This window comes from Streptopelia decaocto, assembly GCF_964273445.1.
Source record: "Streptopelia decaocto genome assembly, chromosome: 3".
In the NCBI taxonomy this organism is placed as follows: Eukaryota; Metazoa; Chordata; class Aves; order Columbiformes; family Columbidae; genus Streptopelia; species Streptopelia decaocto.
This window is the reverse complement of record NC_138656.1, coordinates 11,318,321-11,331,247: the sequence shown is the minus strand read 5'-3', so window position 1 is coordinate 11,331,247 and position 12,927 is coordinate 11,318,321. Positions and strand designations below refer to the sequence as shown.

The window sequence follows — 12,927 nt, the reverse complement described above, 5'->3', positions numbered from 1 at the left end:
AACCCAAAGACTTAGGTTGGTCCATACTATCCTATGTATTTCCCTAAGAACCAGTAACTTATGTTTGTACCACAGTATTACAAGTCTGCTTAAAGCAGAGTTTTAATTTTTTTCCTGAAATCTTTCTGTGCAATTCAACGTGTTCTATAAAATCTCTCTGAAAAAAATATAAGTATTCAATGCATGAGAAAACATGTATTCTTAAATACTAGCAAAAAATATCCATACCATTAAAAAAATGCATGTGTGCCATAAATATATGGCAATAAATTAGCATGCAACTGTATATATGGTATGACTAGAAATACTGAAAAGAAAAATGTATCAGACCAAATAAAAGTGAGGAAGATTCCATCAAACTGGAGCTGATAATCAACAAGTGGTTTCAACTTTCCACAAAGGAAATAGCTAAGAATGCAGAACTGCAATAAAATAACCCCTCCTACTAGAAAAATTACTTGCTATTTAAACATGCACTACTCAGAGTCTAAAAGCTAAATGACATTCCTCATGCTGTGGCAACACATTTGGAAATACTTCAGAAGCATGTAGCAACTTAAAACATTTCAAAATCCTGACCACTGAAGTCTTCAAATATTTTGCAAAATATCTGTACAACAAGATGAATCATCTTGAAAAAGCTTTTTTTTTTTTTCCCAGAATATGCATGTTACTTGACAGTGTAAAGCTTTGGTAAGTGAATTTAATTTCCTGACTGAAATTAACGACTTTAACAAATAATACACAATGGAAATAATGTAACAGAGATTGCCATTCCCTGCCTTTTATTATTCTATTAAAGAAAAAAAAGAAGAAACATACCACTGTAATTGGGTAGAGAGGATTCTGAATTGACAACAGGAGAACTTTATTTCCACCTGATGGGTCATCAGTGTTCCCTGGCCGAGTAATCCTCTTACTTGTTGAGTAGTTGAAAAAGGCTTGCTGTCCAGCAATGTATACAGGTTCATCGGCTGCAAACGTTACACATTTCTTTGCACTTTCTACGTTTTCAAACTCCACCAGAGCCTGGCGCTTAAATGGCATCATCATGACATAGCTGGTGAGAGAAACATTACAGTAAGTTTTCCTATATGCTTACTCAAACTCTGAAGTCCCATAACTGTCATATGTGATACATTTTTTCTAAGCAATTCCTAGCAAAGACATAAAAGGAAGGTAGGTCTCCCTACTCATGCTTCCCAAACCTGGTCAACACACTTCTAAAGCATTTGCAGCAAAACAAAGAAATGCAGCTATAAGATAAGTAAGTAATAAGCAGATGTTTTCCTGAAAAAGTTTGATGCATAAAAACATTCATCCAATGCAACAAACAGTTAATAATTTACTAACTTACTACAACTACAATCAGTATTAAAAAACTTTCTAAAGTCATTTATGAGGTAAAGGATCAAAGTAAATGCAAATAATAAAACACATTCAAAATTGCTACAAAATTTGCTGTTGCTAAGAAACTTAAAATACTATTCTGACACAAAACTACTTTAGAGGACTTAAGTATTCTAGTTAACCAAATTAAGGCACAGACAAATTCAAGAAGCTTTGTCAGCTGATTAAGTTTTTGAAAACTAAAACTCTGAGGCTAAAATGTACTTATTTGTATTTCTGAACAAGCTTATGTGCACTCCATTCATTCATTCTTTATTTATTTATTTATTTATACTGGTACAAGTATAATTCAATTATTTGAATATTAAGGCAGTGAAGAATACTATTGTACTATTAACAAAACCCTATGTGACTTCAATACATGCATTTCCTTGAAAAATAATGCCAGTTTCCAGAAAGCAGCACTCAAACCTCAGCATAAGCTGGCTCTACCCATTCATCTTTACTATTTTGTTCACAAATGATGACTCTTCAGGCTGTATGACATTTGAAGGGACTTTCTCTGAATAACCACCTCATTCTGAAGGCCCTGCCATATCACAAGCACTCTTCCCACAGGAAACCATAGGAAAAAGCATCACCTGTGCTGTGGCCCATTCTTATTTTTGATATATTCACTCTTATCAAAACAACCACCTTTGTGTTTTTCTGCAATTCAGTCTAGCTACAGCTCACATTAAGACCAGGACTAGCTGTGCTACTGCAGTCTGACAGCAGACAACAGGGCGTGTAGACAGTATAACTCTGCTTGACCAGACTTGTCATATACAGAAACACAGAATCTTCACACAGCTAGAAAAATCTTTATGTTTTTCTATTAACTAAGTTCCAGATTTCAAATGGCTATTATAATGTATTTAAAGAGGTCCAAGAGACTTTTAAATAATGCTCCCAGCTTGTCCAGAAATCTGACTTTATACTGTTTGACATACCATATGGTTCCAAACTTTTCAAGAGCTTCCACAAGATCTGCTTCCACAACTGATTCACACAGCCCTCGGACATGGACAACAGGAGAAACAGAGACTTTGTGATGACTTCCTCCGGCATCCTAGCAAAGAAATGACATTTTAAAATTCAACACAGAACAAGGAATATTGCTATCACTAACTAAAATTAAATATTTGGCAGACACCACACTGGGTCCAGAAGCAGCCATTTAAATGTACAATCCAAGCATATTTTAAGTAATTTAACTTTTCTTTACAGATTGCCAAGTTCAGTTGCTGAAGTCTACTTAAAATGACATGTTTTGCAGATTTAATTAATGTATTGGAACTGGCCAGATTTTTCTACTATAAAATAAAGTCTATTTAACACTTGATTGAATTGCAAGAGGTCTTCCACCCTATTCATTAAAAGCATAAAAAAAACCTGGACACGCACAAGAGCTAAAATATTTCTGACACTTTCCTTGTTTGTTTATGCCAATATTGGTTTGAGACAGGCTGGGGGGATAAAGAGGCAGGAACAAACACAGGCTATCAGTATTCTTTTCCTAACACATGCAGAGCTGTGCCCCACAATGCAAGAAAACGCCAGCTCTGTACCATATACAAAATAAACCCAACCTCCCTTCTAATTCTGAACACTCTTCATACACATTTTTAAAAACTCACAATTTCTGTGCATATGGGTACGCTTTCTCTTCTCGCCCCTACGCCGACTACCATCAACAGATTCAGCTGTCATACATTAACATGCACAATTCCCACCATGAGCATTTTTCAGAGGTATTGAGACTTCAGACAGTCTCAGTTCTGTTTTACTGAAGAATCTGAGCTGGAATCAGCTCATCTTTCCATGCAAAGTCTAAAGTAGGGCTGAAATTTACATTATATATTCCAAAACATGAAGGTTAAATTAAATAAATAAATAAGTAAGTAAGTAGGTAAGTAAATAAATAAAAATAATATAATAAACCAATAATGAGAAATAACCAAAGAAAGCATAGAGATAACAAAGGACATTCTAAAATATACTGTCATTACCAGCACTCAAATTTCATACATATAACTGCAGTGTAAAGTCGATGTATTCAAATTTAGCAACTACATCAATGTGTTTGATCTAAAAGATCAAGTCTTGTTGATTTTTCACTTTTTCGTAAAAAGCAGTATAGCATCTTCCGGAACCAGAGAGAGGTTCTCATCTGCAGCACAAAAGAGTATTCAGCTCCAGTAATCAAATAACCACAATGATTGCTACTACTGCTACAAACATTCTGCTCTTCCCTGTTTAACTATAGATTCAAGTAAAAAACACATTCCAGATAACTATTAAGTGAGCCTTGAACATTTAATTCCTGTGTTCTATACAAAGCTCTCCCAAAACAATTACGTATATTTTTCTTTAAACTGAGGATTTGACCATTCTGTTTGAACCAAAGGCCAGCACTCCAGATACCATCAGACATCAGAACACTCTGCTGTGTAATTTTTTTAAGCTTAGCTTATGTTTTATCCATTTGCAGTATGAAAGTATTTTAAGTGGGAACACACTTATTTGAATAAGAGCTGCGAGAATTGTGAGAAAACATCACTAGTGATATTTGCATAAGATAACATATATCCCGAATTAATCAGATAAGATGTACAGCAGTAGCAGTGATCAAAGTAGTCATAAAAGATTAATACGTTGAACTGCAAATACTTAGGCAACAGCAGAAGGAACAGAACTACACAGAGGTTTTAATTTTCTTTACCTGCATACACACGTTTCAAAGCTGAAAGAAGCACCTAAGGAAACTGAAAATAATTAGCTTTTTTCCCTGCAAAGTCTACTACTCTAAGGTGTTAAGATAGCATGCAACTTTTTTTACAGTCTGCAGAACAATCAGAAGTTATTAAATCTATTATTCACTGCGCTTCACACGTTACTATATTAAGATCCGAGTTAATGCGACGGGTATGCATTTTCTCTTCTTTAATGCATTTAAGAAATCTCACCTAAAAATATTTCTGTCTCATCAGATGGCAAATATAAGCAATGATTTTCTCACTGAAGCAAAGATTCACTACGAAGAGCTACCTTACTTAATTAGCAAGTCAAGCTTTTCAGAGAGTGGATCATAACAGAACAGTATTTTTCCGTTCCCAGTTCAGTCTTCTATTATAGTTTCAGTTGATGTTTCTTTGTCAAGCATATTCCTTTTTATTTTTATTTATTAGCCATCCATTTAAGCTTGTCTACTGAAGATCTAAATCTTTCTCTCTCAAAAATTAAGACTTTTATACTTGCATCTTCAAATCCATTACACCCAACTTACATGCACATATACAGGTGTCAGCACTTCTGCAGTTGGAATTATTCTTGGATCCATCAGCAAATACAAATTTTGCTCTGTTTTGTAGTTAAAGGAACACTTGGCTTTCCAAGCCAAATTTCCTTCTCCCATAACACCATATAGAAAGCATCCTTTAGTAGGGTGTTGTACAGTAGGAGGTTCAATAAGAACCAAAAGTTATAATACCTCTGTTATTGTAGTAACTTGCACAGAAGCTCAAGCAGCATGGAATTAAAAACAACAACCACCAAAAATAAACAAACAACAAAAAAAACCACACAACACCAACCCAAAACAAACAACCCCCAAAGAGTGAGATCTCAGTCACTTGCCATGAAATTAAGGACTTACCTACACAGCATTTCAGAAACCAATTTATACAGATAAAACCATTAAGCAGACGGCCTCTGCTTTACTCAAAATAGTTTCAAACCAGCAACAGTAAAGAGCAGCACAAGAACCAAGCGTAAGCCAGTCCTGAGTCAGGAAGCCACAAACTAACATTTCAGAGCATATTGGTGAAGACATCAACATGTGCCACTGTGGCGGGTGCACTCGACTCCCCCCAGCCAAACCAGCAGCAGTTTGGTCCAGGCTCCAGAGGAGGGAAGCGCCTGAGCCACAGCCAGGCCAAGAACTCCTTCCAGGAGACCCACAGGGAAGCAGAACGGCACACTGAACGCCGGTGACTTGTGGGTGCAGGGAGTCCCATGCATACTTTTCCTACTGTGTACAATTTGACTATGTGTCAACCACTTCATTCTATAAATATGACAGCCTGGATGAGCCCACTTTTGAGCTCTCCCTAAATAAGTGAGCTGTATGGCAATGGTTTTACTACTCACAGGTCAGTGGACAAGTCAAATTCAAGTTCAATATTAGTCATTTAGCTTAGGTAGATGCACACCAAATGTAATGGATTATTTAGAGATATAAGGTTGCATGATTTTTAATATACTCTTTGATTCATGTTACTTAGCAGACTAGATTTGCTAAAATTTTAAGCTCATATTTGCCAAAAGCAACTGCAGACTACACTAAACGCCTGCAAGATAAAGTCTAGCTTGCATTTTGCTGGGAAAAATGGAACTGACTGGGAAAACAACAATCCAAGGCTAACACAGCGACATCACAGACATCTGCGAAGTGAGGTCTGTTTTGCACTTTGCTGAGAAGAAAGGATTTATCCGACAAAACGGCACCTTCAAGGATATGGACCAAAGCCAATATCTACAACTGAACAAAACAAAGGCTCACGTGGAGTCAGGGAAATAGGGTCCAATGGGGAGCAAAGGACCTGGTGTAAAAATTTTGCTATTGGACTGGATCTTGATGTGAATGATCTGTAAAGATGCAAAAAAGTTTGTAGTTTTCTATGCTCAGGTGGACCTCCGCACAGGTACCCAGCTTGAGCCACCCCTTCTGCTATTCTACTCCATTACATTTTTTATTTTTTGAGAATCTTGTCTCCTGAAAGTCTGTTCTGCATATGGTCATAAGGCCTCACCTGAAAGTTTGCTACTGGAGTTCTAAAATACAGACTCCAGAGCGAACGGTTATCGGGGAAAGAGGAATCCTGACAGTTTGTACCACGACAGATACTGGCCTCACGTGAAAGTTTGTCTCTGGAGCTCCAAGACACAGCCCCCTGGAGCAAACGGTTATCAGGGAGGGAAGAAGCCTGAAAGTTTGCTTTGTGAATGGGTATAGGCATCTGGAGAGAAGGTAAGCAGCATTCGGCTTGGCATATTTCCCCCATGCAGTAAATAATAGAGTGAACCTGCCACCGAACTCTTTTAAGTCACACTTCTCTTTAAGAAATCTAAACATTGTTCTGCAGCAAGCAGAACCCTAAAATCACTCCCCCGTGACAGCCACAGGCATATGTTTGAGTGCAAAAAAAGTCTTCACGAAGGACAGACTTAAATATTATCATCAAACAAGTTTTGCAGCTACCAAGCTGCAGTATGAAGCCTTGATTTCCTCTAAAAGAAATAAAACCACAAGACCACATGAAAAATCAAATGTGTCTGTAAGTGTTAAGCACCTTCACAGCTAACATCAGAACTTATACAAACCACTGCACTGATGCCATAAATTCTTCCCAGAGACAAAAAATATAGAGTTTTGACCAAGATCTCATGGTCACTGTATCTTGAAAACTACACATAGGCAAAGGTTACATCAAAGCATCCACTCACATACAGATTAACCACCACCACTATTTATCTGCTTATGAAGGAGTCTTTCACTAACTCCAACTCCCACTATGGCACAAAAACCACATGCAAAACTCCAACACGACATTTGCACTCCTCCAAAGCCAGAACAGACTAGCTGACATTACTGCTGTACCCATTAGTATATATGACTATATATGAAGAGTTTTTGAAAGCTCAATAACAATTTCTTGAAGAATCATTAGCTGGACAGAAAATGCAATTATTAAATAGATAATGGAAACGGACTTCCTTTCTAAGTGCTCAAGACCAGTAACAAGGACAGAAAGATCTCCCTCAAGAAAGAAGCTAGGAACATAAAAACATTTAACATTGAGAACAAGCTTCTGTAGAGAGCTGAAGCATGAAGGGAAGTGCTGACATAACCAAGCAGATGAAACGCAAACAAGATACTTCATATACATAAGACAGCAACAGAAGCAGCTTCAAAGAACTGCTGTAGCATTTTAACTTCCGTTCTTTGGTGACCTACATAGTCCTAGACAACACTTTAAATATATCACTGATTTCTTGCTAACAAATTACAATTTGCCATTCTGAAAAGGAAAAAAAGTCATCATGGGCTCTAGGATGATGTCTCTCTTGCTCACCAATTCCAGATTGGAGAATTTGTCACCATTTGCACATAAATGTGTCCTTTATCCTTTCTCCAGACACCTTCCAGTTCTTGGTTCTATTAGTTTGCACTGCCTTTTTTGGACCATCTGCTCCTTTGCCATTTCTCTGCTTACTTCCTCCATTGTGCTTCTTACGCAAAAGGATGGCACTCTTCCTTCATATTCTCTCCACTAGGTACCTAAATACACTGTTATTTCTCACCATCAGGATTATCTTATTCACTCTCAAATTTTCCTCTCGCCGCATCCCTCTTAAATGCTCTGAAATTGCTTTCGTAAATACAACAGAACTGGGGTGGGGAGGAAGCCCCAAAAGGTTACTTATTAGGTATGTAAGTGCCCAAAACTTCATTAATGCCTAACAATGGACTGATCTGCATCCAACTGCCCTGCATGATTGTCAAGGGTAGCTAAAATTACCACACTATAAAGGCAAAGTGGAGGTACACAACACATTCCCCAATTATCTCAGCTCTGCCCAATGGGATGGTCTGATAAGGAAAGTCTTTCATAAGCAGATATATCACATTTTCTGCACACTCTTCAACTGTTAGTTGTACTACAGGATTATGGCATTAACCTAAAGCTGTTTGCTCTGACATACATCACCCTTGCTGATCATACCTGCCTGACTTGAGCGGTCCTGTCTCTTCCCCACAGAGGTACAGGAGACACCTCTCTGTGCCACTTGCAGTGCCCGTAGCTTTGCAGTGACAACAGTTACTCCAGTACACAGTGAAGTATGACAGTGCCTCAGAACCATGCAAACAAGACAAAGTTAATGTTACACAGCAGTATGAGAATACGCCAGTTTTCTATATCTTGGGGTTTTTTTTGTTACTGGTTGACTGGTTGGAGAGCTAGAGAGTGCTAGGCAGGAGAAGGGGGTTAAGGTTAATCACACCCCATATTCTAGAAAGCTACATGGCAAGTTAGTTTTGGTTTGGATGTAGAATTTGGGCTATTGTTTCTCTTTTTAAACATACCTCTTCCTAGCACTGTCTACCACTGTGTCTTTTCAATTAATACAACCGCTACAGAACAGAATACCTTCACTCTGGCCCCTTCTGCTAATTCTGAATCTGCCATGAAGCGGTCAGGCAGTTGCCCTAGATGATCATTGCAACTGAACTAGTCCATTCTATTTTCCTCTCAGCTTAGCACAATCTGAATATCCTTTAAAATAATAAACAAGCAAAAAAACAACATGCCAAAACAAAACCCCACACAACACACAGCATTATCAGGAGATTCAATCTGAGATTCTAGAAGAACTAGCCTGAAGGTAACAGTTACTTTTTCTGAGGGAGAGTAAAGGAGGGAGGATGATTAACACTGACACCATAACCCGTTTCTAGGGTGCACTTCATTGAAGAAATGGATATATGAACAAGTCAATGCAAAATAGGTGAAGATCTGAACTCAGTGCCATCTCACTACTGTAACTGCAACTGTCTGTAAAGACATGAAGCAACTGCGTTGCGCAGTGAGCTGATTTCCATTTACCACAAAGCAAGAACACTGCACATAGGAAGTTACAGCAGAGTAGCTGAGAAGCTGCAAATTCACATCCCTATCTTACCTTGTGGCAGCTTGTAGTTATGTTTGTGTATTTAGATACCACATCTCACTTCCCTAACTGTAAGAACGGGGATAATCGATCTTCCTTACTTCATAGAAATGTTTAAGAATATGTATGGCAGAGACAGTGAGGCAGGTGGATGCTACAGAAAAGACAGGTTGTATAAATACAACATTAATTAATGAAACTGAAATTTAAAGGATGGAGAGGGGATGCAGCTGAAAAGGCCCTCCAAACATGCTTAAACACAGCTCTTAACCCACATTCTCCCAGTGTCCTGACTCTCTGCTACACCACAAATCTGATTTCTTTGCCAAGGCTTCACTACCACTCAACACTGCTTCTGTAAAAGTCTTGCTTCTAAATCATACTCCCCACCTGAACTTCTGCAAGACAACTTCCATCTTCTTCCCTGGTCAACATTCTGGTCTGTTCCTGGCTCTCCATGCTCCTCAGCCTTGAGATGAGCCATGAGGAAGATGGTTCACCTCTGGGCTATGAGGAGTGTCCCCATGAGTGGGAAACAGGAGAAAAGAGAGCAAAATAAATTTGGGGTTTCCCCATTTGGATCTCATCTACAGACTCCTAGGCACTCATTTGGAAAAAAACAAAACAAAACAGAACACAAACAAACAAAAACCAAAAAAATAATTAAAAAAAAATACACCAAACACCACACTTAGAGGCATGAAATGAAACAATTCCAGAGAAATGGGAAAAATGCCACAACAACAAATATAGCCCAGCAGGGAGACCCCACCAACACACTTGCAGGGTCCTACCACAAAAGAGCTTTTACACAAAGAGACTGTATTATCCATAGGAGTGCACAGTTTACAGATATTCTAGAATGCATGTTAAGAAAAAAAAAAAAAAAAAAACACAAAAAAAAACCCAACAACACAACAGTGAGGCTACCAGACTCCTACCACTCTTTTTACCCTAGTCGTTCATTGTCCCATTTCTCTTTCTAATTCCCCATAATTCCTCGTACTTCATCCTCACTTATTCTTTTCCTGTTCTTTTCTAAGCAACCCAGGACACTTAAACGTCTTCCCTCCTCTTAGCCCACTTTCTTCTTATACGTCATTGCCCTACGCCACATACAACTTTCATAAGTTGACTTGTTTCTCTTCAGGTAAATGTTCTAAGAAACGTCCACAGAATCAATAACTTTCCTGCACAGTTTTTTAATCTATTAGAGAAAAAAAAAAAATATTACCTAAGTCTAATGAATAGATGATGGCATTTTGCTATTAAAAGCCCCACATAAAATTACTAACAAAAGCACCCAGTCGTTCCTTTTTTACATGTCCACTTGGTGTTACGACTTATTCTTAAGAAACTAATTTGATCTCTATTATCAAGACAACTTCTGCCTCTCCAATAGCGGACCAGTGACTACAGCTTTGCCAATAAATCATCAGAGTCAGTGACCATGCAGCTCCTTGAGGCACACTGAACTGGACACAACAAGCTGGCTAGATATTCCCCATGTTTTTGATTTGCTACACATTTGTTTGTTTCTTGGCTCAGGAGACTCAGCACATGCCATTCTTGAAATCCAAAATGTAAAGTTACAGATATACTTCACATTCTCCTTACCTAAAGGGACAGAGCAGTGTGTCCTGCACATTAACTGTGATAAACTGAGATACTGAGGTCAACATGAAGATTGTCAGAGCCAGAACCCAGAATGAAGAAAAAAAGAAAAAAGAACTAGCTGATTTCATAAAATACTGCAGAAAGGAGGAAAGACGAGCTACTGTTGCTACTTGAAAGACTGCATGATGTCCAGCTCTCCTACATGAGAAAATTTCAAGATAACTTAAACAAGCATACAGATTTCATTCAGAATTGGCCTTTAAGACAAAGCATATTGCTAAGCCTTGACTGTGACAGAGATGATACTCTGTCACGAGAAGCCATAGAATTAAAATAGTTCTCTCCCGAGATCTATCTTTGTTGCAGTTTATCAGGGGACCCTTGTACTAATTTAGCAGGTATCCTCTCCATCAAGAGGTTTAACTGGTGGAGAGATTGTAACAGCAAATGCTCTCTCATTAACTTATCCCAGTGCTAAGCAAGTTCATTTTAACAAATCATGAAACAGAGGTATTCTAAATTTCAAGGTCTGCTATTAAACCAATGTTTTCTTAATCTTGCTTTTTCAAGTAAAAAATAGAGCCATCAAGAAGAAAAATGGTTACAATCAGCTGAACAATTAGTTGGCTAAGAAATCAAACAACAGACACCGAAGGATTGTTGACCCAAATTTATGGGTCAGGCACTATCCTGATACTTAGATACAAATTAATGAAGAATAAAAGGTAAGCACTAAAACATTTAGTGAACGAGCATGCATTGTTTGTGAGGGAGAAAGCAGAAATACAAGTGCATTTAAAAAGGAAGTAATCATTTACGATCAGCCTTATCACCCTACACTGCCAGACACAAAGGCAGAACAGAAGGATGAAAGAAACCCTCTCCCTTGCTTTCTTCCCCCGCTCTACGTTTCTATAGCTACACTCAGCAACAGGGCAGGCACAAAACTTGCAATGGCAACATCTCAAAAGGCAACAAGCTGCCCACGGAACAGAGACAAGCTCGGAACTGCAAAATCCAAATCACGTATAGCCAGCCAGCTGCATACTCAGTCCCTTTCCCCGGGCGACCACGGTGAGAAACAACCGGCCGCGCAGCCCGCGGCGGGGAGCAGGGGAAAAAACGCGACCCGGCCTGGCTCCCTCCCCGCCTTTCCTGACCCCGGGGGCTGGGGGAGATCGCACCCCCCACCGGAAGCCGCTCTATGCTCGGGGGAGAGGGTCAGCGGGCTCCAGCATCGGGGAGGCCGCGGGGCCAGGGCTCCCGCCCCCCGCGCCGGGTAAAGACAGGAGGGGGAGGGTCCCGATCTAGCCCCGCGGGAGGGGGCGGGGCGAGCGACTCGCAGGCCCCCTGCCCCTCGCCAACATCCTGACGGGAGGCGCCCCCACCCCGGCGGCCGCCGCGTCCCTCACCCCGCCCGAGAAGGCCCCTCCACGCGGCGGGGGTGGATGGTCCCGTCGGCTCTCGTTCTCTTCCGCGCCGCTGTACTCGATCTCGCCTTCCTCGGCAGCGGCGCTGGGCTTCAGCCGCTTGGCCTGGCTCTCGTAAGCGCCGTCCTCCTCCTCCTCTTCCTCTTCGTACCGCTCTCCAGACGACGGCGACGACATGGCCGCGAGAGAGGAGGGAAGGAACGGCCCGGCTACCGGCTGGGGGAGGCGAGCGGGTGCGGGGATGGAGCCTGGCGGCGCCGGCGAACACGAAAGATGCTCTGCGCTCCGTTCCCCCGCACACACCCCTGCCTGCGCCGGGAGCGGGTCACGCCTCTCCACCGCCCACCGACACCACAACTGGCTCCGAGCCGGGGAGGGGGCGAAGACGCCGAGGCGATAGGCCAGCAGGCATGCCCATCGGGCGCCGCCTGCGCGGCGACTGGCCGGCGAGAGTGCCCTTCACCGCGCCGCGAAGCTGACTCGGTACCGCCCCCCTTCCCCTCTTCCCCCTCCCCGGTCTTTGATGTCTGAGGACTCGGGAACGGGGAGCTGGCGGGAGCGTGCGCGACGCGGCCGGCGCAGCGGCCGGCGGGGGCGCACGCCTGAGGGAGGCCGCGCGGAGGGCCTGTGGGCGCCTGGACCAGCGTCCCCGGCGTGGCAGCCTCGGCCTCCACCCGCAGCCCGCGCCGCCTTTGTCTCCTTGCCAGTGCTGCCGGCCGAGAAAGGCGGCGAGAGGCGCGGACCTCGGCGCCGCGGG

General features: G+C 41.4%; 1 protein-coding gene across 1 annotated transcript in view; it reads right to left on the bottom strand.

The window, feature by feature from the left end:
• The window catches only part of HNRNPLL (heterogeneous nuclear ribonucleoprotein L like), a 28,386-nt gene extending 15,735 nt beyond the window's left edge, over nucleotides 1–12,651 (bottom strand). Inside the window, exons 1-3 of the mRNA XM_082048841.1 lie at nucleotides 12,153–12,651; nucleotides 2,343–2,461; nucleotides 823–1,060 (exon numbers count right to left, since the gene is read on the bottom strand). Of these exons, the coding sequence (XP_081904967.1) occupies nucleotides 823–1,060; nucleotides 2,343–2,461; nucleotides 12,153–12,347 (552 nt within the window). The 5' untranslated portion in view covers nucleotides 12,348–12,651. The remainder of the gene's footprint in view (nucleotides 1–822; nucleotides 1,061–2,342; nucleotides 2,462–12,152) is intronic.
• Between the last annotated feature and the right edge of the window lie 276 nt (nucleotides 12,652–12,927).